This window comes from Balaenoptera musculus, chromosome 11 (genome assembly GCF_009873245.2).
Source record: "Balaenoptera musculus isolate JJ_BM4_2016_0621 chromosome 11, mBalMus1.pri.v3, whole genome shotgun sequence".
NCBI classification, from domain to species: domain Eukaryota; kingdom Metazoa; phylum Chordata; class Mammalia; order Artiodactyla; family Balaenopteridae; genus Balaenoptera; species Balaenoptera musculus.
Genome location: NC_045795.1, coordinates 68,974,682 through 68,997,757, shown reverse-complemented (window position 1 = coordinate 68,997,757; position 23,076 = coordinate 68,974,682). Strand labels below are relative to the sequence as shown.

Here is a 23,076-nt window from a genome sequence, read left to right as displayed (position 1 = left end):
AGACGGGCTGGTTTGAGGTGGAGGGGATGTGACAGATTACACTGGCGACAGGCCACAGAATACCATTCAAAGCCAATGAGAAGTGACTCGGAGATGGTGACCCCTTGGGCATCCTCTGGACCCTGTTGGTGTGGAATGAAGAGGCAGCTCTCCGGCCACACAGCCCCAGGTTTTAGAGCCTTACAGATGGGTGTACTGAGGCACAGAGCAGTGACGGGCCTCGCAGCAGGGCAGAGGCAAGGCCCGGCTGGACCCAGGGCTCTCATTATCAGCCACCCCTGGTCTCTGTCGTGCTGTCAAGGGTGAGGGATGTTTTCCCACCTGCATCCAGGGGCCCCAGGTAGATGTGGATGTCAGTTGGACAGGGTATTTTGGTCTCAGCCTTCCTTTGGAGGCAGAGCTTGCACAGTCAGGGGAAGGGCAAATTCCCTCTTTCTCCAGTCCTTCCCTACCTCCCCCTGCACGATAGGTGCCTCGACAACAGGCTGGGGCTGTGACTGATCTCCTTGCTCTGTCCTGCAGGCAAGCGCTGGAGCACAGCCTGTGCGTACCTGCATCCGGCACTGCGCCGCCCCACCCTCACGGCTGAGACCCAGACATTTGTGAGCAGGGTGCTGTTTGAAGGTACCCGTGCAGTGGGTGTGGAGTACATCAAGAACGGCCAGAGCCACAGGGTGAGTGAATTACCACCACATGGGCAGCTCACATGGCAGGGAGGGAGTGGGCAGTGACCCCGCGGTCAGAATCAGTCAGTGTGGGTGGGCAGGAGTCATGTCCTTGTCTCCATCAATATGATGATAAGGAGTGAGCGGCTGGTGGCAACAGCCTGAAAGACTGTCCCCAGGAGGTGGTGGCCTGGCAGACGTGAGGAAGCCCCAGTCTAGCCACCTGCAAAGGGCCCAATGGTGCCCGGGCAGGAGTGCCCCCATGAACCTTTTTCTGCTATTGCCTTCCACACTTGTCCAGAAATTGATAGGTTTATATTAGAGGCTTTAAAAACCATACCTGTGATCACACCCCCCATTTCTGCACTGTGCTGTTTTCCACTTAGGAGCATGTGGGGATTGTTCTGCATCCCACGTGAAGATCTCGCTCACCATGTGCTTTATTTAAACTGCTCGTTTGAGTGCCTGCTTTCATTTGTCTCATTTAAGCTCTACAGTCCTGTTTTTAAGACCATCGTTACTGTCAGGCTGTTGCAGAATATATCAGAGTATGAACCACGCTTGACTTATGATCACACACGCCCACAGCTGCACGTGCGGGCTACTTGCACCTAGCGGCGCCCTGAGCGTCCTCTTCCCTGCTCTGGAGCCTGTGAGCAGGATCCCCACCCACCATGTGGGTACGTCATGCCAAGGCCATATTCTTGGGGTTCTGACTGGCTTTTCTGGGAAAGTGTGACCTGCATGGCCCCTCGCCTCTTCCAGGCTTACGCCAGCAAGGAGGTGATTCTGAGTGGAGGTGCCATCAACTCTCCACAGCTGCTCATGTTGTCAGGCGTGGGCAATGCAGACGACCTCAAGCAACTGGGCATCCCGGTGGTGTGCCACCTTCCTGGTGAGCTCCCTTCCCCACTGCGCCCCAAAGGTGTCCCTGTTAAATAAAACAGTTTATTATATTTTATTAGCATGGAGTGGGGAGGGGACAGGAGTCAGGGCTCCTCAGAACTGTCACATTGTTCCCACAAGCCTGAAGGTCCCCATGCCTCGCTGGACTCCTACCCCCAGCGAAACCCCAAGCTTTTGTGTTGTCTTCCTCTCTTCCCCAGACATGCCATCCCTCTCAGCAGCGAGGCACCTCTAGCAGGGAGCATCTGCCCGTAAAGCCCACGGGGCCAGGCTCAGGCAGGTCAACAGGGCAGCCCTGTGGCAAGAGGGGTCCGGGCCTTTGTGTTTTCCATCCTCAGGACACACCAGCTACCCTGACATGCTGTTCATGTTCAGATGGTTCTCCCAGGCCTAATATTTATTTCATAGACTGTTTCTGATGCCCTTTGGAGCCTGGCCCTGTCCCTCTTGCCCTCTCTTATAACTCAAGCTCCCAGAGCTTGAGGCTTTATCATAAGAGGTCTTTGAAAGTGCTGGTCCATGACAGTGACCTGCCCAGTGTCCCCTTGAGCTTGGATGGGCTCATGCTGGGTCTGCACAGCATGACGGGCCTGCTTCCCTCCTTCCCCAGGCCAGGGGTGAGGGTGCAGGGTCAGCCATTCCAGGACAGCTCACTGAGTGGTGCCAGCTGGAGGCATGGGCACTGCCCCGGTGGAGGGTGCTGCTTAGCAAGAAGGCACCTGGATGGTTACAGGTGCTGCCCTGGGAGCGAGTGTCAAGCAGCATCTGAGAGGGCCAGACATGGCTGGGAGTGAGGGAATGGTGTCCCTGGGAATGAGCAGGAGCTGGCCTGGCAGATAAGTGGGTGGAGGAAAAGTTTTCAAAACCAGGGGATGTTGAGAGGCCAGCTAAGCCCCTTTGGGAGACATTCTCCTAACCACCCCCTCTGGTTTCAGGAGTTGGCCAGAACCTCCAAGACCACCTGGAGATATACATCCAGCAGGCGTGCACCTCCCCCATCACCCTCCACTCAGCACAGAAGCCCTTGAGGAAGGTCCGGATTGGCCTGGAGTGGCTCTGGAAGTTCACAGGTGGGTGTGCTCATCCATGACTTTGGGGGAGATGTTCTGTGGGCAGCACAGCCTCCCTCCTGAGGTGCTTAGCCCGGGCTGTGGCTCCAGATTGCCGGTTCAAAGCTGAGCTATGCCATTTATTTCAGCTCTCTGAGCCTCAGTTTTCCCATCTGCAAAATGGGGATATGCAGTTCCTGTGTGGCAGGTTGGTGTGAGGACCAGATGCAATACACAGGGCTTGCCCGGGCTGAGACTCTGCAGGGGCTGGGTGCTGCCCTTCCTGATGGATGGATAGGGATGGCCTCATCCTGGACACTGCCTGGGGCCCAAGGGGCCAGGAGAAAATGCAGAGAAAGGGCACTTGATGCTGGACTCCAGCTTCTATTTCTCAGCATTTTCTATGCGGTTTCTAGCTGGGTCTCAGAGTACTGAGTTTGGCCAGGAAGTAGTGCTTCGAAATCTTATTCACTCAGCATGCATTTCTTGCATACCTACCTTGTGCTGTTCTACATGGTGAGAAGTGCTAATAAGGCAGGTTTTCTTAGGGAGTTTACGCTCTAGTGGAGACAATGGAAGGAAACTAAGTAAACATGCTAAGTTTTAAGTACAGTGAAGGAATAATTAGGATGTTAAACTAGAGAATGGTGGCAGGGGGTCTGTTAGGCAGGAAGAATATGTGCAAAGGCCCCGGGGCTAGGCATTTGGTGTGCTTGAAGAACGAATTTGTTGGGCCAGGGAGACTGCAGCACCTTGAGGAGGAGGCGGTGCAGGTGTTGCAGGGCCTTCCAGGGCCAGAGAGTAAGCTCTTGTCTAACACTCGGAAAGGAACTGTCCGATGAGACACACGTACTGACAAAGCAAAAGACTTTATTGGGAAGGAACCCCAAGGCGGAGAGCCTGGGGGAACCCAGGAGAACTGCTCTGCCACGTGCCTCGCAGTCTTAGGTTTTATGGTAATGGGTTAGTTTCTGGGTTGCCTCTGGCCAGTCATCTTGCTTGGCCCATAGTCTGACTCAGGGTCCTTGCTGGTGGTGCATGCGTCTCTCAGCCAAGATGGATTCCAGCGAGAAGGACTCTGGGAGATTGGTCTTCTCCTCCCTCTCTTGCCCCTCCCGAATTCTCCTGGGAGATATGTTAGCTTTACTGTTGAGACTTCCCGTTTTGATGCTAATGCCTCTCAAATTCTGAAAATTATTAATATTACTGCCGTTAGTGAAATAAATGAGCCTATGGATGAGACAGTATTTCATGTTGCGTATGCATCTGGGTAGTTGGAATATTGTCATGGTATTCCAGATAGACCCAGGAAATGTTGTGGGAAGAAGGTTATATTTACAGCTACACATATACTTACAAAGTGAATTTTTGCTTATGTTGAGTTGAGTGTATAACCTGACAGAATAGTGGGAATCAATGTACGAAGCCTCCCATAATAGTGAATACTGCTCCTGTTGATAATATGTAGTGGAAGTGTGTGACTACATAATATATGTATCGTGAAGGGCAATGTCTAGTGATGAGTTAGCTAGGACAATTCCTGTTAATTCACCTACTGCAAAAAGGAAAATGAAGCCTAGGGCTCATATTATGGTGGGAGATCATTTGATATTACCTCCATGAAGGGTTGCTAGTCAACTAAATACTTTTACTCCTGTGGAAATAGCAATAATTATAATGGCTGATGTAAAATATGCTCGTGTGTCAACATCTGTACCTACTGTAAACACATGGTGAGCTCATACAATGAATCCTAAAAATTCGATTGATATTATGGCTCATACTTACCTATATATCCAAAAGTCTCTCTTTTTTTTCCTGAATAATAATTTACAATATGTGAGATTATTCCAAATCCAGGTAAAATCAGAATATAGACTTCAGGTTGTCCGAAGAATCAGAATAGGTGTTGATATAAGATTGGATCACCCCCTCCCGCGGGGTCAAAAATGGTTGTGTTTGGGTTTCGGTCTGTTAATAGCATAGTAATCCTGGCTGCTAATACAGGTAATGATAATAGCAGCAATACAGCTGTAATTAAAACTGATCATTACAAATAATGGTGTTTGATGTTGGGGTATAGTGGGTGGCTTTATATTAATAATCGTAGTAATAAAATTAATAGCACCTAAAATTGAGGAGACACCTGCTAGATGTAGGGAAAAGATAGCAAGGTCTACTGAAGCTCCAGCATGGGCTAGGTTTCCAGCTAAGGGTGGATATACAGTTCAGCCTGTACCGGCACCGGCTTCAACTATTGATGATGCAAGTAGTAGTAGGAAGGAGGGTGGAAGTAATCAGAAGCTTGTATGATTTATATGGGGAAAGGCTATATCGGGTGCCCCAGCATTCGTGGGACTGACTAGTCAGTTTCTGAAGCCTCCAATTGTGATAGGCATAACTATAAAAAAAATTATTACAAATGCATGGGCTGTTACAAGTACATTGTAAATCTGATCATCTCCTAGCAGTGTTCCGGGTTAGCCTAATTCAGCATGAATTAACAGGCTTAAGGCAGTGTCTACTATTCCAGCCCAAGCACCGAACAGTAAATATAAGGTACTGATATCTTTATGGTTAGTTAAGAATAGTCAGCAGTTTATGAATGTAGGTAAAATGGCTGAGTAAGCATTAGACTGTAAATCTAAAGACAGGGGTTGAGTCCTCTTTTTGCCAAGTGCTGTGGTGAATTTTACATATTGAATTGCAAATTCAGAGAAGCAGCTTCAATTCTGCTGGGGCTTCTTCCGCTTTTTTTTTTTTTTTCTTCCTGGCAGCAGGAGAAGTAGATTGAAGCCAGTTGACTAGGGTATTTAGGTGTTAACTAAAAGTTTCGTGGGAAATGTAATCCCACCAATCTAGTGAGGATTTAGCTTAAATTAAAGTGTTTGATTTGCATTCAATTGATGTAGGATATAGTCTTGAAATCCTTATTGAGCAGGAATTAAGTAACTTATACTTGCTTAGTGCTTTGAAGGCTCTTGGTCTGTGTAACCTAAACTCCTAGTCCAATACTGAAAGGATTGGTGTAAGGGATAAAAGTATTGTGGATATTACAATTACTGTTGGTAGAAAAGTTGTTTTGTCAAATCAAATTGTCATTTTACTTTTATTTATAGAGGGAAATATAGTTAGTGCTGTAGAATACATGAGTCGTATGTAGAAGTATAGATTGAGTAACACTGTGATGGCTATTAGTGTGGGTAAAATAATATTGTTATTTTTTGTTTTTTCTTGAATAAGTATTCATTTTGGCATAAATCCTGATAGTGGAGGAAGACCTCCTATTGATAATAGGGTGATGAGAATGAGGGTTGTAATAATGGTTATTTTATTTTGTGTGTGACAGTGTGGTGGTGACTGAGCTGTAAATGAATAGTATGAATATGGTAAGTGTTATTATGATATATATTAGTAGGTTTAGGATTGTTATAGTTGGGTTTTACAGTATAATGGCTGTTATTCACCCTATGTGAGCAATTGATGAATAAGCTATAATTTTTCATTGTTGGGTTTGGTTTAGTTCACCTCATCCTCCAATTATAATAGATGGTATGGATATGGATAATATTAGGCTTAGGCTGATGGATGGTGAGATTTGGTATAATACTGACAGGGGTGCAAGTTTTTGTCATGTTAATAAGATTAAGCATGCTGTTAATGAGATGCCTTGTGTAACTTCAGGTACTCAGAAGTGGAATGGAGATAGTCCTAGTTTTATGGTTAGGGCTATTGCTATTACTATAGATGCTGTTGGATTAAAGATTTTTGTTAATAGTTCATTGGCTGGAGTATAATAGGTTAATGATAATGGCTATTATAAGTAATATGGATGCAGTAGCTTGTGTTAGAAAATATTTAGTGGATGCTTCTATAGCTCATGCGTTAAACTTTTTTATTGTAATGGGAATAATGGCTAGTATATTTATTTCAAAACCGATTCAAATAAGTAGTCAGTGGGAGCTAGTTATTACAATTATGGTCTCTGAGATAATGGTTGTTAGGATGATGATAAAGATGATGGAGTTTAATAGTACGAGAAGGATATAAACCAACATTTTCGGGGCATGGGCCCAATAACTTATTTAACTGACCTTACTATATATATTATGGTGTAATGTGGTAGCACGAAGAATTTTGAATTCTTAAGCATAGGTTCAGTTCCTATGATTCTAGAAATAAGAGCGTTTAAACCTCTGTAAGTTACTCTATCACAGTAACTCTTTTATCAGACATATTTCTTATGTTTGTGGAGGAATGCTTGATGTTATAATAGGTAATGAGACATGTCATATGCATATGGCTAGCGTTAGTAGTCAGAAGTTTTTTCAAAGTAAATGTATTAGTTGATCTTATCAGAGTCGAGAGTAGGATGCTTGAATTCATAGGAAAGAAATTTTTAGTAATAGTGTTTTGATGATACGGTTGGTTTTGTATAGTTCTGGTATGTAGGGGTTATGGAACGCTCTTAGAAATAGGATCGTTGAGGAAATGTTTATTATGATAATGTTGGCATATTCTGCTAAGAAAAATATGACAAATGGGCCTGCTGCATATTCTATATTGAAGCCTGATACAGGTTCAGATTCTCCTTCTGTTAGGTCAAAGGGAGCTCGGTTAGTTTCTGCTCGAGTGGAAATAAATCATATTATAGCTAAGGGTCATGATGGGAAAATTTTTCATAAATGCTCTTGTGTTGTGATGGAGGTTGAGAGGGTAAAAGACCTGTTTCTTAAGAGGACTGATAAAAGAATAATTGCTAGTGTTACTTCATATGAAATTGTTTGTGCTACTGCGTGTAGGGCTTCAATTAATGTGTATTTTGAGTTGGAAGCCCATCCGCATCATAAAATGGAGTATACAGCTAGGCTTGATATAGCTAGCATAAATAATACTCCTAGATTTATATTAATAAGGGGGTAACGTATGGGTAGGGGAATTCATATGTTTAGGGCTAGGGTTGGTGCAATGATAAATATGGAAATGGAGGATGTAGCTGGTCATAGTGGTTCTTCAGTGAATAATTAGACTGCATCAGCAATGGGCTGTAATAGGCCACATGGTCCTACGATATTTGGCCCTTTTTGAAGTTGGATATAACCTAAAATTTTTCGTTCAGTTAATGTTAGGAATGCTATGGCTAGAAGAATAGGGATAACAAGTGATAAGATATTAATGATAAACATTTTGTTAAGGGAGAGGATTTGAACCTCTGGTTATAAAGGTTTAAGTTTTACGCAATTACCGGGCTCTGCCACCTTAACAAACCCTGGTCTTGAGTAATATATTATATGTATTAATTAAATTAAGATTATATCATTAATTGGTTTTAAGGCACTTTTTAAAGTGGGCCTTATTTCTCTTGTCCTTTCATACTGGGAGAACTATATAATAGATAGAAACCGGTCTGAACTCAGATCATGTAGGACTTTAATCATTGAACAAACAAACCTTTAATAGCTGTTACAGCATTGGGGTGTCCTGATCCAACACTGAGGTCATAAACCCTGTTGTTGATATGAACTCTAGAATAGGATTGAGCTGTTATCCCTAGGGTAACTTGTTGATCAATTTTTTGGATCAATTAGTGATGATATGTTTTGACTGGTAAGTCTAGACTTTAATCACTCAGAGCCTTTTTTGTGTTCCAAGGTCACCCCAACCAAAAGAAAATATAAAACCCATATAAAATTTTTTTATCCCTTGGTGGTTTAGTTAAGTTTTTTTTGCTTAATTAATTAAAGCTCCATAGGGCCTTCTCGTCTTATTTTGTTATTCCCACCTCTTCATGGTAAGGTCAGTTTCACTGATTGAAAGTAAGAGACAGTAAAACCCTCATGTGGCCATTCGTACAAAGCCTTATTTAGAGAACAAATGATTATGCTCCCTTTGCATGGTCAGGACACTGCGGCCATCTAACAGTTGTCACTGGCCAGGCAGTGCCTCTAATACTAGTTATGCTAGAGGTGATGTTTTTGGTAAACAGACAGGGTTTGTGTTTGCCAAGTTCTTTTTACTTTTTTTAATCTTTCCTTGAGTGCCTGCCTGTGTTGGATTAACAGTGTTTAATAAATAATTTAATGTTGAGTTGTATTTATTTACTGTTAATTATCAGTATATTATTAGTTACTGATGTAAACTTATGCAAGGAGAAATACTTCTTGTTGCTCATAATAACATTATTACCTCTGTCGGTCAATAGATTAGTCCAGTACAAATCTAGGAGTTGATTTGCTTGTTATTGGTATTAAGTTATTGCTGAGCTTGAACACTTTCTTAATTGGTGGCTGCTTTTAAGCCAACTATGGTGTTGTTTGTCTTTACTCTCTAGATAAGATTGTATTCCATTTCTAAAAAGTTGTACCTATTTAGATAACATTGTAAAATACATTAAAATTTATAATTATTTTGGTAATTTTAAAAGTTGAACTGAAATTCTTTTCCTGGACAATCAGCTATCATCAGGCTCGTTAGGTTTGTCACCTCTACTTATAAATCTTCTATTTTGCTACATAGATGAGTTTGTTGTAATAAACTGTTCATAAGTAGCTCGTCTGGTTTCACCATATTTAACTTAAGTTCTTTGTTAGATGTTCCCTAGTTAAATCATTATGCGAAAGGTACAAGGGGTAAACTTTGCTTTTTGTTACTTTTAATGCTTTTTTCATCATTCCCTTACAGTACCTTCTCTATAGCACCAGAGGATATTTTAAATTTCTATCCCCTATACTTTAAATGTTGAGTGAATGTTTTATTTAGTCTGCTTATATTAGTAGATATGGGGAGAGGTGTTGGGCTAGATTTAGTTCAGAGTATTCATAAATTATGAAATCTAGGTGTAAACTAGGTGCTTTATTTAAGCTACGCTTTGATTTATCCAAGCACACTTTCCAGTATGCTTGTTACGACTTGTCTCCTCTCGTATGATTAGTATTTGCTGATAGATTATAGGAAATTATTATAATACTTGACGAGGGTGATGGGCAGTGTGTGCGTGCTTCACGGCCTTATTCAATTAAGCACTCTGTTCTTAATATACTACTAAATCCTCCTTTGGTTTTTAGTTTTCATAATTCGTGTGTGAGAAATATATTCTTGAAATAGAAAATGTAGCCCATTTCTTCCCATCCTGTAGGTTACACCTTGACCTAACGTCTTCATGTATGATAATTATGCTTGCTTTTATTCTTTTTTAGAGTTTGCTGAAGATGGCGGTATACAGACTGAATTAGCCAGGGCTGGCGGGCTGGCGGGGTTGACCGATTGTGAAACAGGCTGCTCTGGAAGGGTGGGAAGCACCGCCCAGTCCTCTGAGTTTTCAGCTGTTGCTAGTAGAACTCTGGCAAATAATTTTGTTCTTGCAGTTATTTGGGTTTAGGGCTAAGCATAGTGGGGTATCTAATTCCAGTTTGGGTCTTAGCTGTCCTGTAGTCAGGAAATACTAAAGTCACCTTCGTAGTCTATTTTAGTTATGGCTTTTTACGGCTTAGTTAAAATTTAACTTCATTTTACATCACTCTTTAGCACACTTTACACCGAGTTTCTGTTAATTTGGGTTAATTATATGACCACGGCGGCTGGCAGAAAATTTACCAACCCTAGTTAATATAACTTAGTCGAACTTTCGTTTATGGCTTAATCTTTATCACTGCTGTTTCCCGTGGGGTGTGGTTAAGCAAGGCATTACGAGCTACTCATATTAGTGGGCTTGACGCCTGCTGCTTTTAATCTTAATGATTTAGAGGGCATTCTCACTGGGGCACAGATGCTTACATGTGAATTTTATTAAAAATTAATAGAAAGGCTGGGACCAAACCTATGTGTTTATGGACTTGGTAAACTCATCTGGGCATTTTCAGTGCCTTGCTTTAGATTTTAAGCTACACTAACAAGCTGTTTTTACATAGTGAAGTAACATGTATATGGTTGTTTTATGTGGTTTATGTTGGATTTAGTGTTAAAATTTTGATAAAAGTGGTCTGTATAAATGGTAAATATCTAAGTAGTTGATTGGTATGATTGGGGTTTATTTTCTAGGTCTATCTAATTCTGAGCATTCAGTTCATGTTTATTGAGTAGACGGCTAAGTTCCATGTATTTATATGTTTTTGCCTTGTTTTGGGGGTTTGGCAAGGCATTATAGGCATGTAGAGCATGGGATGTAGTGGGGGGTAAAGAGGGTTTGTTAAACAGGTTATTCATCTGTTTACTGCATGTGTGTGTGTACGTACGTGTACGTGTGTGTATGTGTGTCCGTAATTTCCTTATGGCCTGTAACCATTGATTGAATAACACCTTATGGTTGATGATATTGGTAAATAATATTCAATTAAAGTCCAGCTACAATTTATTTGACGGTGTTAAGGCCTCAGATGGCCATAGCTGAGTCACAGCATCCCTTTAAAAATTAAAAATTAGCAAATGTGTGAAATCACAGTTATGTGTAAGCATGGGCTGATTAGTCATTGGTCCAACGAGATGTCTTATTTAAGAGGAAAGAGTGGGCTCTCTCAGGTGAGATAGCCCTGAAGTGAGAACCACTTGTCTGATAAAGTTCATTAGTAGAAACCACCACAAGTTATGGGCCCGGAGCGAGAAGAGGGACCCCCCAAGCGGGTTGGTGGTTTCACACAGCCTGCTGGTTACACTTGTGATGTATTGGATATGGTACACATGTTGACTAGAATTGATTTGACTTAATGTGCTGTGTACTGTCAATAGATAATGTACATGCTAATAAGCATGGGGTAAATAATTAATGTACGATTGTACATATAATGTACTGTGTACTGTCAGTAAGATAATGTACATGCTTATAAGCATGGGGTAAATAATTAATGTACGATTGTACATATAATGTACTGTGTACTGTCAATAAGATAATGTACATGCTTATAAGCATGGGGTAAACAATTAATGTACGATTGTACATATAATGTACTGTGTACTGTCAGTAAGATAATGTACATGCTTATAAGCATGGGGTAAATAATTAATGTACGATTGTACATATAATGTACTGTGTACTGTCAATAAGATAATGTACATGCTTATAAGCATGGGGTAAATAATGCACATTATACATATAATGCATTATGTACGATATGGTATTAGGTACATATTAATGTGGTAGTGCATATATGCACGAAGTACATAGTAGTTTATGGTAAAAGGAGGTTATTTTAATACTGACATGGTACTTAATAATCTTGTAAATGTCCCATAACAAAGTTTCAGGGAATGGTTTAAGTAGAATTTCAGTTTTGGGTGCTGATGGTGGATCTGGAGCTTCTTCCTTGAGTCTTAGGGAGAGAATGTTATTCTCCTTTTCTGGTTTACAAGACCAGGGTAATAGATATACTACAAACACTCTTCATTTCAGGAGATTATTTTCAGTGATGCTAGTCACTGACATTAGTACCCGAATTAAAAAGAAATATAAAATAGATGCTAGTTGTCTGATAGTAAAGAAGGGGTATTCCACGGGTTGTCCTCCAATTCATGTTAGTGTTAATAGGTCTGCTACTAGTACTCAAAATAGGCATTGGCTGAGAGATCGAAATATTATGCTTTAGAGGTCAAAATGTTATGCTTCATTGTCTAGATGTATGGAGTATTGGGATGAGTGCTAGAATTAAGACTGAAAAGATTAGGGCCAGTACCCCTCCTAGTTTATTGGGGATTGATCGCAGGATTGCATATGCAAATAGGAAGTACCAGTCTGGCTTGATATGGGTGGTGTTTTGAGAGGGTTTGCTGGGGTGTAGTTATCAGGGTCTCTTAATAAATCGGGTGAAAATACCACTAACATTATTAGTGCTAGAACTAGTAATAATGCACCTAGATGTCTTTGATTGTATAGTAGGGGTGAAATGGAATTTTGTTACATCAGATGAGATTCCTGTGGGGTTATTAGATCCTGTTTCGTGAAGGAATAGTAAGGGGACAGCTGTTAGTGCTGCAATAATGAATGGGAGAATAAAATGGAAAGCAAAGAAGCGTGTAAGCGTTGCTTTATCTACTGAAAAGCCACCTCAGATTCATTTGACAAGGCTTGTGCCGATATATGGAATTGCTGAGAGGAGATTAGTAATAACTGTTGCCCCTCAGAATATTTGTTCTCAAGGTAAGACATAGCCTATAAATACTGTGGCTATGACTGTAAATAATAAGATGATTCCAATGTTTCATGTTTCTAAAAAAGTATAGGATCCATAATAGAAGCCTCATCCTATGTGAATAAATAGGCAAATAAAAAATATGGACGCTCCATTTGCATGTAGGTATCGGATAACTCACCCATAGTTTACATCTCGGCAGATATGTGTTACCGATGAGAAAGCGGTTATTATGTCTGATGTATTGCTAGGAATAAGCCTGTTAAGATTTGTAATAGTAAACAAATGCAACCGAGATCTCATCATGATGAAATGTTTGATGGGGCTGGAAGATCAATAAATGCACTGTTAATAATTTTTATTAATGGGTGTGATTTTTGGATGTTGGTCATTAGTGTTCTTATAGTTGAATAACAACAATGATTTTTCACGTCATTGGCCATGTAAGAATAATGATAACATACACTGTATCTATTTTAAGTACTATTTTTGTAATTAGTTTGGTGGGGTTTTCTTCAAAACCTTTGCCTATTTATGGTGGACTTGGGTTGATTGTGGGTGGTGGTGTTGGTTGTGGGATTGTGTTGAATTTTGGTGGCTCATTTTTGGGTTTAATAGTATTTTTGATTTATGTAGGGGGGGTGTTGGTAGTGTTTGGTTATACAACAGCTATAGCTACTGAGCAGTATCCTGAGGTTTGAGTTTCTAAGAAGACTGTTTTAGGTATATTTCTTTCAGGGTTGATAATATAATTTTCAATGGTATTTTATGTTTTAGAAGATGAGGAGGTGGAGATTGTATTTCAAGTTTAACAGGCTAGAGGATTGAGTGATTTATAATACAGGTGATTCTGGACTTTTTAGTGAAGAGGCTGTAGGAATTGTGGCGTTGTATAGTTATGGTGCTTGATTAGTGACTGTCACTGGTTGGTCATTGCCTATTGGTGTTGTAGTTACTATAGAGGTTACTCATGGTAATTAAATAGAACTATGCTTAGGGTGAGGGTAAAGAGGAATGAGAGAAAATATAGTTTGATTAGGCCTTTTTGGTCTGATACTAGCGTAGAAAATTTTATTTGAATGAGGGAGGTAGTTTTTGGTAAAATACTTTCTAGTTAGATTAAATCTAGGAGGGATGATGCTGATATGCTTCTTCCCATATCTAGAGTTACACTGTAACAATCATTGATCTCATATGTAACTATATATCATCATTTTACCAGAGGCTCAGTCACATATTTGGTAATGAAAGAAACAATAATTTTGTAAAACAGGCAATATAAAAAATAATATAGCTAGCAGTATTAGTAAGGTCATACGTAAAAATTTAAGTCAAGAACTTCCATTAGGGGCAGCCCAGTATATCCCAGTTCATCTGACTTAGTCTGTTGTGTACCAATTCTTATCTTGAAGGGACATTATATATTGGCATTGTCCATAAGGCATCCAGCCCAATTTCCTAGTGTTACTAGGCTGGTTATCCCTAGTATGGTTTGTATGGTTTAATTTCCCCAACATAAGGGAGCCTTTAAATTTAAATGACCGTAGCCTGGTGTTAACCTTCTGGTTGCAGATCATGGAGCATCTGATCTTCATCCAAAGATAGATTACTGAGTTAAGCTTCAGCAACAAATTTAGAGTGTCCTTTTAATAATTCAATTAAACTTTGCAACAATATAACATAACAGCAAGGAACTATCTGAGAAGTGAGTCTTAGTGAATACAGACCTCAATAAACAGAATTAGAATTTGATATCCACTGAAACGTCTCTTTCTCCCTAAAATTACCCTCATTTTTATCAGATATAGCCAAATCAAGATTAATTTGTCTGCAAATTAAGTTTGATAAAAGGCCTCCCAAGGCCAGGAAAGCCACGCCAAGGGCCTGTCACAGATTTTGCCTTATAGATTTAGGTGAATCCCTCCCTTTTTGAGGTCCGCAAAATAACTTGAGATTCCTGCACCTGTTAGGAGGTGGCTTTACTAATTTATCTTATAAAGCTGCTGGGAACCTAAGAGTTTCCAATCTCTGGAGGGATCAGGTACAAAGAAAAGACAAGTGTTTCAATTCTGCTTACAAAGGTACAATTTACCAAATTGCTATAAGTCATAATTAGTTTGAGGGGGTTTCTTTATATCTGGAAAACACAGATTAAAAGCTAGTAATGTTTCAGACAGAAACCATAAAAATTATAATCACATTCATCAGTTTACTCAATCCTATGTAACTAATCCTTTTTGTTAACAGTTTCCATTAGACTGTTAAAAAATATCTTACCTGGGACTTCTTCCCCGGTGGTCCAGTGGTTAAGATGCCAAGGGTTCCATCCCTGGTCGGGGAACTAAGATCCCACATGCCTCGCGGTGCAGCCAAAAATTAAATAAACAAATAAATAAATAAACAAACAAATACATAAATAAAATAGCTACTCAAAAAAAAAGTCTTACCTAGTTTAGTAGTATGATTTAAAAGTTATCAGAAACCTGTACTTGTCTAAAGCCCTTTCTGTGAATCTTCTTGAAGATGAAGCGGTTTTGCAAAGCATCAGTTTAACTGTCTGTGAATGACAAAAAGTCTTAAAAAGGCATGGTTAAAGATCTGATTACAATGTTTTTGACAAAGAAGCTTAACCAAGTTTCTGTCACATACAACATTTTAAGATAACTAATATTATAACAATACCAGGACATATCCAAATTTCAGAAACTTTATATAATTTCTAGAATGTGTATATTAATAATATTTATCCATACAGTATATTCTAAGTAGGTTTATCACTAGTGTGATAATGCTCTCCATGTAATTTAACATACCAAATAATACTAGTTAAATATTTCTCTCTGAAATGCCTCAGAGACCCTCTAAAGTGTCCCAAAGTTAGCTGGAGGTCAAAAGAACTTTAATTAAAATTTGGTATTTGGGAAGTTTGTCAAAAGGTCTCAAAACACTTGGTCAAATAAGATCATAGGTCATCGTGAGATAATGCTTATTCCTTAACCAAAGTTACAAGAGATCTCAAAAGCAAATACAGATCACTTAAAGGCACGGAAACTCACACAATCTGTTATCAAAAGCAGCATTCCAAGGAAACTTTGTCCTCTTACTAAAGAGAGAAAACCAGATCCAGTCTTGTACCAGCCTGCTTTTAACAACAAAATTCACTTAATTAACTGTACTCTAAACCTAGCCAATCCTGACCATCCACAAACCCTCCATCACTTTGTGTATCCATATTAGTCTGCCCCCCATTCTCTTCTCCATTGAGAAACAACCAGCTCTAAGACAGACTCACTTTCTTTTCCTTTAATAAAATGCAATTCCATTCTCATAACTTCTTCACTGCAAACACACATCCTACTTTCCTGCTGTACACTGAAATGCTTCCTTTATTATTTCTATTAGCTTTAATTACATGTTTAAAAATTAGAGCCCTCAACTCTTAAAAACCTTAATTTCTAGTGAAAACTAAGAGGTAAGCAATTATGAACTTTTTTTTTTTTTTTTTTTTTGTTGCACTGGGTCTTAGTTGCAGCAGGCAGGCTCCTTAGTTGTGGCATGCTGGCTCCTTAGTTGTGGCATGTGAACTCTTAGTGGTGGCTTGCATGTGGGATCTAGTTCCCTGATCAGGGATCGAACCCGGGCCCACTGCATTAGGAACGCAGCATCCTAACCACTGCACCACCAGGGAAGTCCCAGTAATTATGAACTTTTACATTAGCATTCTGTAGATTGGTAAACATAAACACTAGTTATAATTTCTAAAAACATTTGCTTTCTTATACAGAGCATCTCAGGGTGGCACCAATGGTGAATATTCCAGGGTGGCATATTCATTAATAGTCCTAAATACCTTTAGTTTCTCTGTTTAGTAATTGATGTCTCAGTATCTTGTTTTATTTGGGAATCACCTAGCTATTCAATAAACTTCCATCACTTAATTTAGAACAACTCTAAATTTCAAGTATATTTCCAAGTATCTGGAGAGATTATTCTCAAGTAGACATTCCTAAAATATAATTATTCCTAAAAAGTTCACCCAAAAGCTCTGATCTCACTTGTATTTAATTCACTTAAAAAATTTCATCATACCAAGTTATTTTCCTTGCTGACAAATTTCACACAGATATAATAAGATCTTATTTGACTTCTATTAAACCTAGGTTCAATAAAGGTATTATACTTAATGTTGATGACAAAGACATGTCTATTTAAATTAACAAACTTAAACTAAGTTTAATACCAGATATTGATTTAATACTGAATATTTCCCAGTTTACATGAACCTGAAATTAATTCTGGCCAGTTACCTTCTGTATTTTTGAAAATTTATATAAGTGCTAAATTTCCCTTAAGCCAATTAAATAGAGTTCATTAAAAAATTAGTTTTGGTAATAACATCCAAAGGTAAGAACATATATATAACGCACACAGATATATAGACAAACACAACCAGAGATCTCAAAGCTTCATTTTCTAAACTTAGTTATGAATCAGGTATTATAAAACTCACTAGTTTATAAATAATGGTTGGAATAAGTAAAATTTAGAAAGCTTTCCTTCCACATTTTTTTTTTCCCCTCAATCTCAGGAATTATAGATGATCTAGATAAGATAAGTGATCCTGAGAGCCCTGGTCTCAAGGCACAGGGGGAGAAAAGCAAGTTCTCCCGGAGAAGTTGTTCCCTCAGGGTCAGAATTCTGAAAAGACGTTTTATCAAGCTTGCCTTTTCTAACTGTATATGCAAAAACAACCAGTTTTGGAATTTTCAAGAGTTTCACCTAAACCAGTTTTCTCTGGAGTCTAAAGAATATTCTGGCCACACAGTGTTATAATAGAATATCATCTTTTTCTTAGTCATAGGCTCATAGCTAAAATCTTTCCAGTCAGACAGAATTCTCCCAAGAGGGCTCTGCAGTGGAACAGAACCAGAATTTCCCATTTCATGAGGCAGAATGGCCATCACAAATCGCAACACAGAACAGAGTACAAAACACACAGAGGCACGGCTGTCCTGATCAGACACTGCCTTAAATACAAGATTGCAGTCTCTCAGAAAACCTCCTACAGAGACAGAGAACTTCAGATCTGAGTACTGACGAGCAGAGTAAATGGAAATATCTCAGGTTGTCAGAGATTTCAAAGAGAGGAAAGGAGGGCAGGTTGAAAGAAGAGGGGAAGGAGGGGGGACAAAAGGGGTGGCCTTACGGACATCTCCTGCCACCTGCAGACGCCCAAGCGTTACGGGACTTTTCTCTGGGCTTCCAGGAAGGGAGGACAGGAACTCGGCCCTACCAGGAACCAGAGACCAGATAATTCAAGTTCTCTGCCCACTGGAGGTGATCAGGCTCTGGCGCTCAGATAACTGAGGCCCTTCAACCAGACTCCTGCATCCAGAAGAAAGGAGGGTAGGATAGGAAGCGTTGAGAAGAGGAAGGGGAGAGGGAAGGGCAAAGAGGTCAGCAACGTCTCTTGTTCCTTACCTGGGCGGGGCACTCTGGCCAGTCATGTGTGTCAGGAGGATATCAGGGACAAGAGGGTCCCAGTGGTGGCCTCTGGGTCTGGTCTGTCGGTAGGTGAGCTGGTGCCTGAGCAGTCAGGATGTCAGTCGTAGTGAAGAAGAGATTCCACCAGAGTCGCCAGCTGTTGCAGGAAGGGAGACCCCTTCCAGGGCCCGAGAGTGGGCTCTCGAGTTGTTAGGGAACCCTTAACCAAAACCACCCGCCTTGGCCAGGCACGATGATAGCCTCTTGCCTGAGGTGTCTCACAACAGGAGGTCCTGAAAAAGAACATGGTGCTGCTGGTGAAAACTAACCGGGAGGATTTGGGAGGGGCCAAAAGAGGGCAGAGACGACCAGCCTCCCAGAATCCTTCGCGCTGGGATCCATCTTGGCTGAGAGATGGCGCGTGCCACCAGGAAGGACCCTGAGTCAGACGATGGGCCAAGCAAGATGCTTGGCCAGAGACAACCTGGAAACTAACCCCATCACTGTAAAACCTGAGACTGTGAGCCACATGGCAGAGCAGTTCTCCTGGGTTCCCTTACCCTCCTGCTCTCTGCCCAGGGCGCCCCTTCCCAATAAAGTCTTTTGCTTTGTCAGCACGTGTGCCTCCTCGGACAATTCATTTCCGAGTGTTAGAGAAGAGCCCACTCTCGGGCCCTGGAAGGGGTTCCCCTTCCTGCAACAGTGGGAGGTTGGATGGAAGAGGGCCTTGACCTTGATCACGGCCTGTGTGTGAAGGGTGGGCTGCAGTAGGTTTGGGATGCCCATAGGACATCAGGTCCCACAGTCCAGTTGGCAGTGGTGGAGTCAGGGGAAGGGGCAAAGCTGAAGCCCCTTGGCATGGAGCTGATATCGAAAGCCATGGTGTTGGGTGAGCCCACCTGGGAGAAGGAGGACAGAGTTGAGGACTTGGGTCCAGGCACTAGAATACAGGCCAGGAAGAGGAGGAGGAAGTGCCCAGGAGGAGGCTGGCCCACCTGCCACGCCCGGACTTGCTCTTCTGCCTCATCGTCTTCTCATCCTCAGGGGATGGAGCCACGTCCCATCTGGAAACAGGTGGGTTCATCCGGAGCCAGCCTGGGGTCCCCCACCCGGACATCCAGTTCCACTTCCTCCCTTCCCAGGTGATCGACCATGGGCGGGTCCCCCCACAGCAGGAGGCTTACCAGGTGAGCAGGTCGTCTCCCCACTGCAGCAGCGCCTCCAGGGTGGGCGGCCCAGAAGGCGATGCCCTGCTCTCCAGCTGCTCAGAGCGTCTGAGGGGAGGGAAGGGGGGTGGGGAGCCAGAGGTAGAGTGAAGCAGACTGCATGGTGCACAGCAAGGCCACACCCGCACCCAGCTCGGGGCAGAGGCACCGGGTCCTGAGTACTAGAAATGGACAATGAAGCCAGCTCTGCCAGCCCCTGAATATCTGAGCCATCAGGTATAAAGCCAGGGAGCAGGAGAGAGTGATTGAGGTGGTTTGATGCCTTTTGTGTGTGTTGGGGGTGGGATTGGTAAGATGCAGGTAGATTTTAAAATGTATCTGCTCTTAATTGACTCTGGGTGTTGAGTCCCACGGAGCACAGGAAACCCGGGGCCTCTCTAAATGACTAAGCTGGGGGGGTTAACAGGGGTCACCGCCTCTCTGGGCTCTTCCAGGTGCATGTGGGGACCATGCGGGGCACGAGCGTGGGCTGGCTCAAACTGAGAAGTGCCAACCCCCATGACCACCCTGTGATCCAACCCAACTACTTGTCAACAGGTAATTCAGCCACCGTTGTCTCTCCCAGACCTGGGCTTGTTGGGTCATTGATGGATTGATTGAATGAATGAATGCCTTTATGGGGTTCATATTTGTCCCTGAATCTCACCCCTGGACCCCATTTTTGAGACTCAAGTCACATTCTGTCCTCCCTCCACCCCATTATCCTGGGCTGTAAACTTGCACGTGTTGCTATGTAGTGCCCTCGGTCACTTGAACTAACCCTGACACACCATTTTACACAGTAGGCAGGATTTGCAGCTTCCAGAACAATCTACCAAGAGACGCAAGGAGATCTGGCTGTGTATAGATAGCTCACAGAACATTTTTCTTACTGTTCCTGTGAGTATCTTCTAAAAGCAAATTACACTCCTGGGCCTGCCTCTTTATGCACAGCAAAACCGCACGGTCCCCACTGGGCAGGTTTTGCCCAATAATACTCACGCTGTGGCAGAGGCAGGACGTGTAGTCTTCTATTTTATAGATAAGAAAATTCAGATCCCCAATTTAAATGTAGGGCCTCTGGGGCAAGCTGTGTCCGTCTAGGATGCTGTCTGTTTGGGCTTCGTGGGACTCTGCTTGGTTGCACTGCAACTGCTGATGGGTAGGTGACAAAGCAACCTGGTGGCTCGGACCTCCATGTCCCTCAACTGTGTCCCCTTGGGCAGCTTCTTGAGCCTCTCCCAGTGGAGAATCTTCCAGCGAGGCCAGCATGGTAAGAGGAGGCATCTAACCTGTTTCTTCTCCTTGACAGAAACTGACATCAATGACTTCCGTCGGTGTGTGAGGCTGACCAGAGAAATTTTTGCACAGAAAGCTCTGGCACCGTTCCGGGGGAAGGAGCTCCAGCCAGGAAGCCACGTCCAGTCGGATAAGGAGATAGACGCCTTTGTGCGGGCAAAGGCAGACAGTGCCTACCACCCATCGTGCACCTGCAAGATGGGCCAGCCCTCCGACCCCATGGCAGTGGTGGACCCGCAGACCAGGGTCCTCGGGGTGGAAAACCTCAGGGTGGTCGACGCCTCCATCATGCCCAGTGTGGTTAGCGGCAACCTAAACGCCCCCACCATCATGATCGCAGAGAAGGCAGCCGACATCATCAAGGGGCGGCCAGCTCTCTGGGACGAGGCTGTCCCTGTCTACAAGCCCAGGACCCTGGCCACCCAGCGCTGAGGCTGTCCCTGAGAAAGAAGGCTCAGCACAGCCCTTGCGCCAAATGTGCTTTCCTGGATCTCTCTAGAATGTTACAATTTGATGGCCAAGAATTGGATAATTTCTTAAGAAATGAAACCAGTATTGGTCAGTGAATCGGGTTCTTTCTTCCCAGCATGTCCCTGGGGGCCCTGTGGGGAAGGCTGGCATTCTGGCTGGGGCCCCTCCTCCCTGCCTCCTGGTAGGACAGCAAAGGGGACGGGAGGCCGGTGGAGAATGGGTAACTCTGGCCAGGTCCTTGTCTTGTGTTCCGCGGCGCTCTCCAACCCAGAGTCCTGCTGTGTTCCTGGGTCCTGATAGGACTTGAGGAAAGTGGTTCTCTCCCAGGCTCCCTCTGGAGGCAAGCCCGTCCAAGAGCAGGGTGCTTGCACCGAGGCCAGGGCACCCTCCCCCTCAGGCTGAAAGCTGCAGCGGAGGCCGAGAGTCCCACAGGAGTTAGGGAGCGTGGAGCTCAGCTGGGATGTGTGCACAAGCCTCCAGTGTCCAGAGGGAAAGCTGCCTGCTGGAAGAAACAGGCTTCTCCTTTCTCTGCCACTTCCTGATTTCACTCCCAGAGTAAGGCAAGATCTGGTGCTCAGTTGGGTCCCTCTGAGGGGCTTGCAGCCCACCTCTCTGATGCTCTGGTTCTTATTAACACCATCAGCCCGATGAGAGGAATTCTGGGACTTTTTCCAGGACTCAGGAGTCTGCAGGGCCTTTTCACTACCATGGGTTTCAGGGTTTAGCATTTTTAAAGATTTTCCTGTTGCCAGGAAACCTAGAAACCCAGAGCAGACCTGCATCCCTGGCCCGCTCCATGCAAAGCCTCCCTCTCAGCCTGGGGAGATGGATGGCTCAGCAGTGGCCACGGCTGGCTAATTCTCATTCTTCACACGTCCACAGCAACAGACCAGGCGGGAGGCAGACTGACGGGAAAAGCAGTCAAGTAAAACTATGATCCTGATCCTGTAAAAAAACACAGCTGAGTGAAAGAAAAATAAATTGGCAAAGATTTGAGTTTGGAGGGTGGGGGGGAACAGATACAAAGTAACATTTAAGACAGCTCTCTGATCTTTAAACTTCTTATAATTCAATAATGCAATCCCGTAACTTATCTTTGAACTGAGACTGTCATTATCCAGACTGTCTTTACAAGGTAATGAAAACTTGAATGCATTTTGGATTGATTTTTCTGACGATATCCAAAAGCCACTGTCTACGGTGAGAAAGAATGGAAGTGCTATATGGAAACCTGTTGTGCTGGACCCAGAATCAGGAGGGGAGGAAAATGGAACATTCCTGGCTTCACCCTGGATCACAGTGGATTGAGGTGCCTTGGAGGCCCGACAGCTGCAACTTACGTTTCTGAGAAAGATTTCCAGAAGGGTGGAAAGAAGAAAGCCATCACACCATCCTTCCTTTAAAAATCTTTAAGCAAATCTTGTTTAATCTTACCTGTATCTTGCTTTATTTTCGGTTCCAACGGAGGGTCAAGAAAGAAAATTCTACATCTGCCAAGAGATGTCTTTCTCCTAGAGAGGTCCCCACCTGCCCACAGGCCTCCTCTGGGTCTTGGAGCTGCCTGCGGGGGCGAAGGAACAGTAGGAGTGCGGGCGCCAGCCCCCTGCTCTGAGGGCCACGAAGTGACACATCAGGTGTGCGGGGGGTCCCAGGCCTGAGTGTGACTGCGCTGACCTCCTCTGGCGCCGGTATGGCAGGTGACAGGGCCATTCAGTTCGGTCACCTCTGCGTACCGTGGTGCCCTCGGCCTCTGAGACAGTGGCTGATGCGCTGGTGTGCGTGTGTCGATGGGCAAAGCGAAGTGCGTAAGGGGAACCTGTACGGTGGATGGCACCCAGGCCCCTCTCCCACCCTGGCTACGGGGCCTTGTCCCATGCGA

General features: G+C 43.2%; 1 protein-coding gene across 1 annotated transcript in view; it reads left to right on the top strand.

Moving 5' to 3' along the window:
• Positions 1–21,293, top strand: part of CHDH (choline dehydrogenase) — a 61,212-nt gene extending 39,919 nt beyond the window's left edge. The window contains exons 3-8 of the mRNA XM_036868417.1: positions 523–674; positions 1,431–1,560; positions 2,507–2,641; positions 19,267–19,409; positions 19,883–19,985; positions 20,740–21,293. Of these exons, the coding sequence (XP_036724312.1) occupies positions 523–674; positions 1,431–1,560; positions 2,507–2,641; positions 19,267–19,409; positions 19,883–19,985; positions 20,740–21,158 (1,082 nt within the window). The 3' untranslated portion in view covers positions 21,159–21,293. The remainder of the gene's footprint in view (positions 1–522; positions 675–1,430; positions 1,561–2,506; positions 2,642–19,266; positions 19,410–19,882; positions 19,986–20,739) is intronic.
• Positions 21,294–23,076: the final 1,783 nt, after the last annotated feature.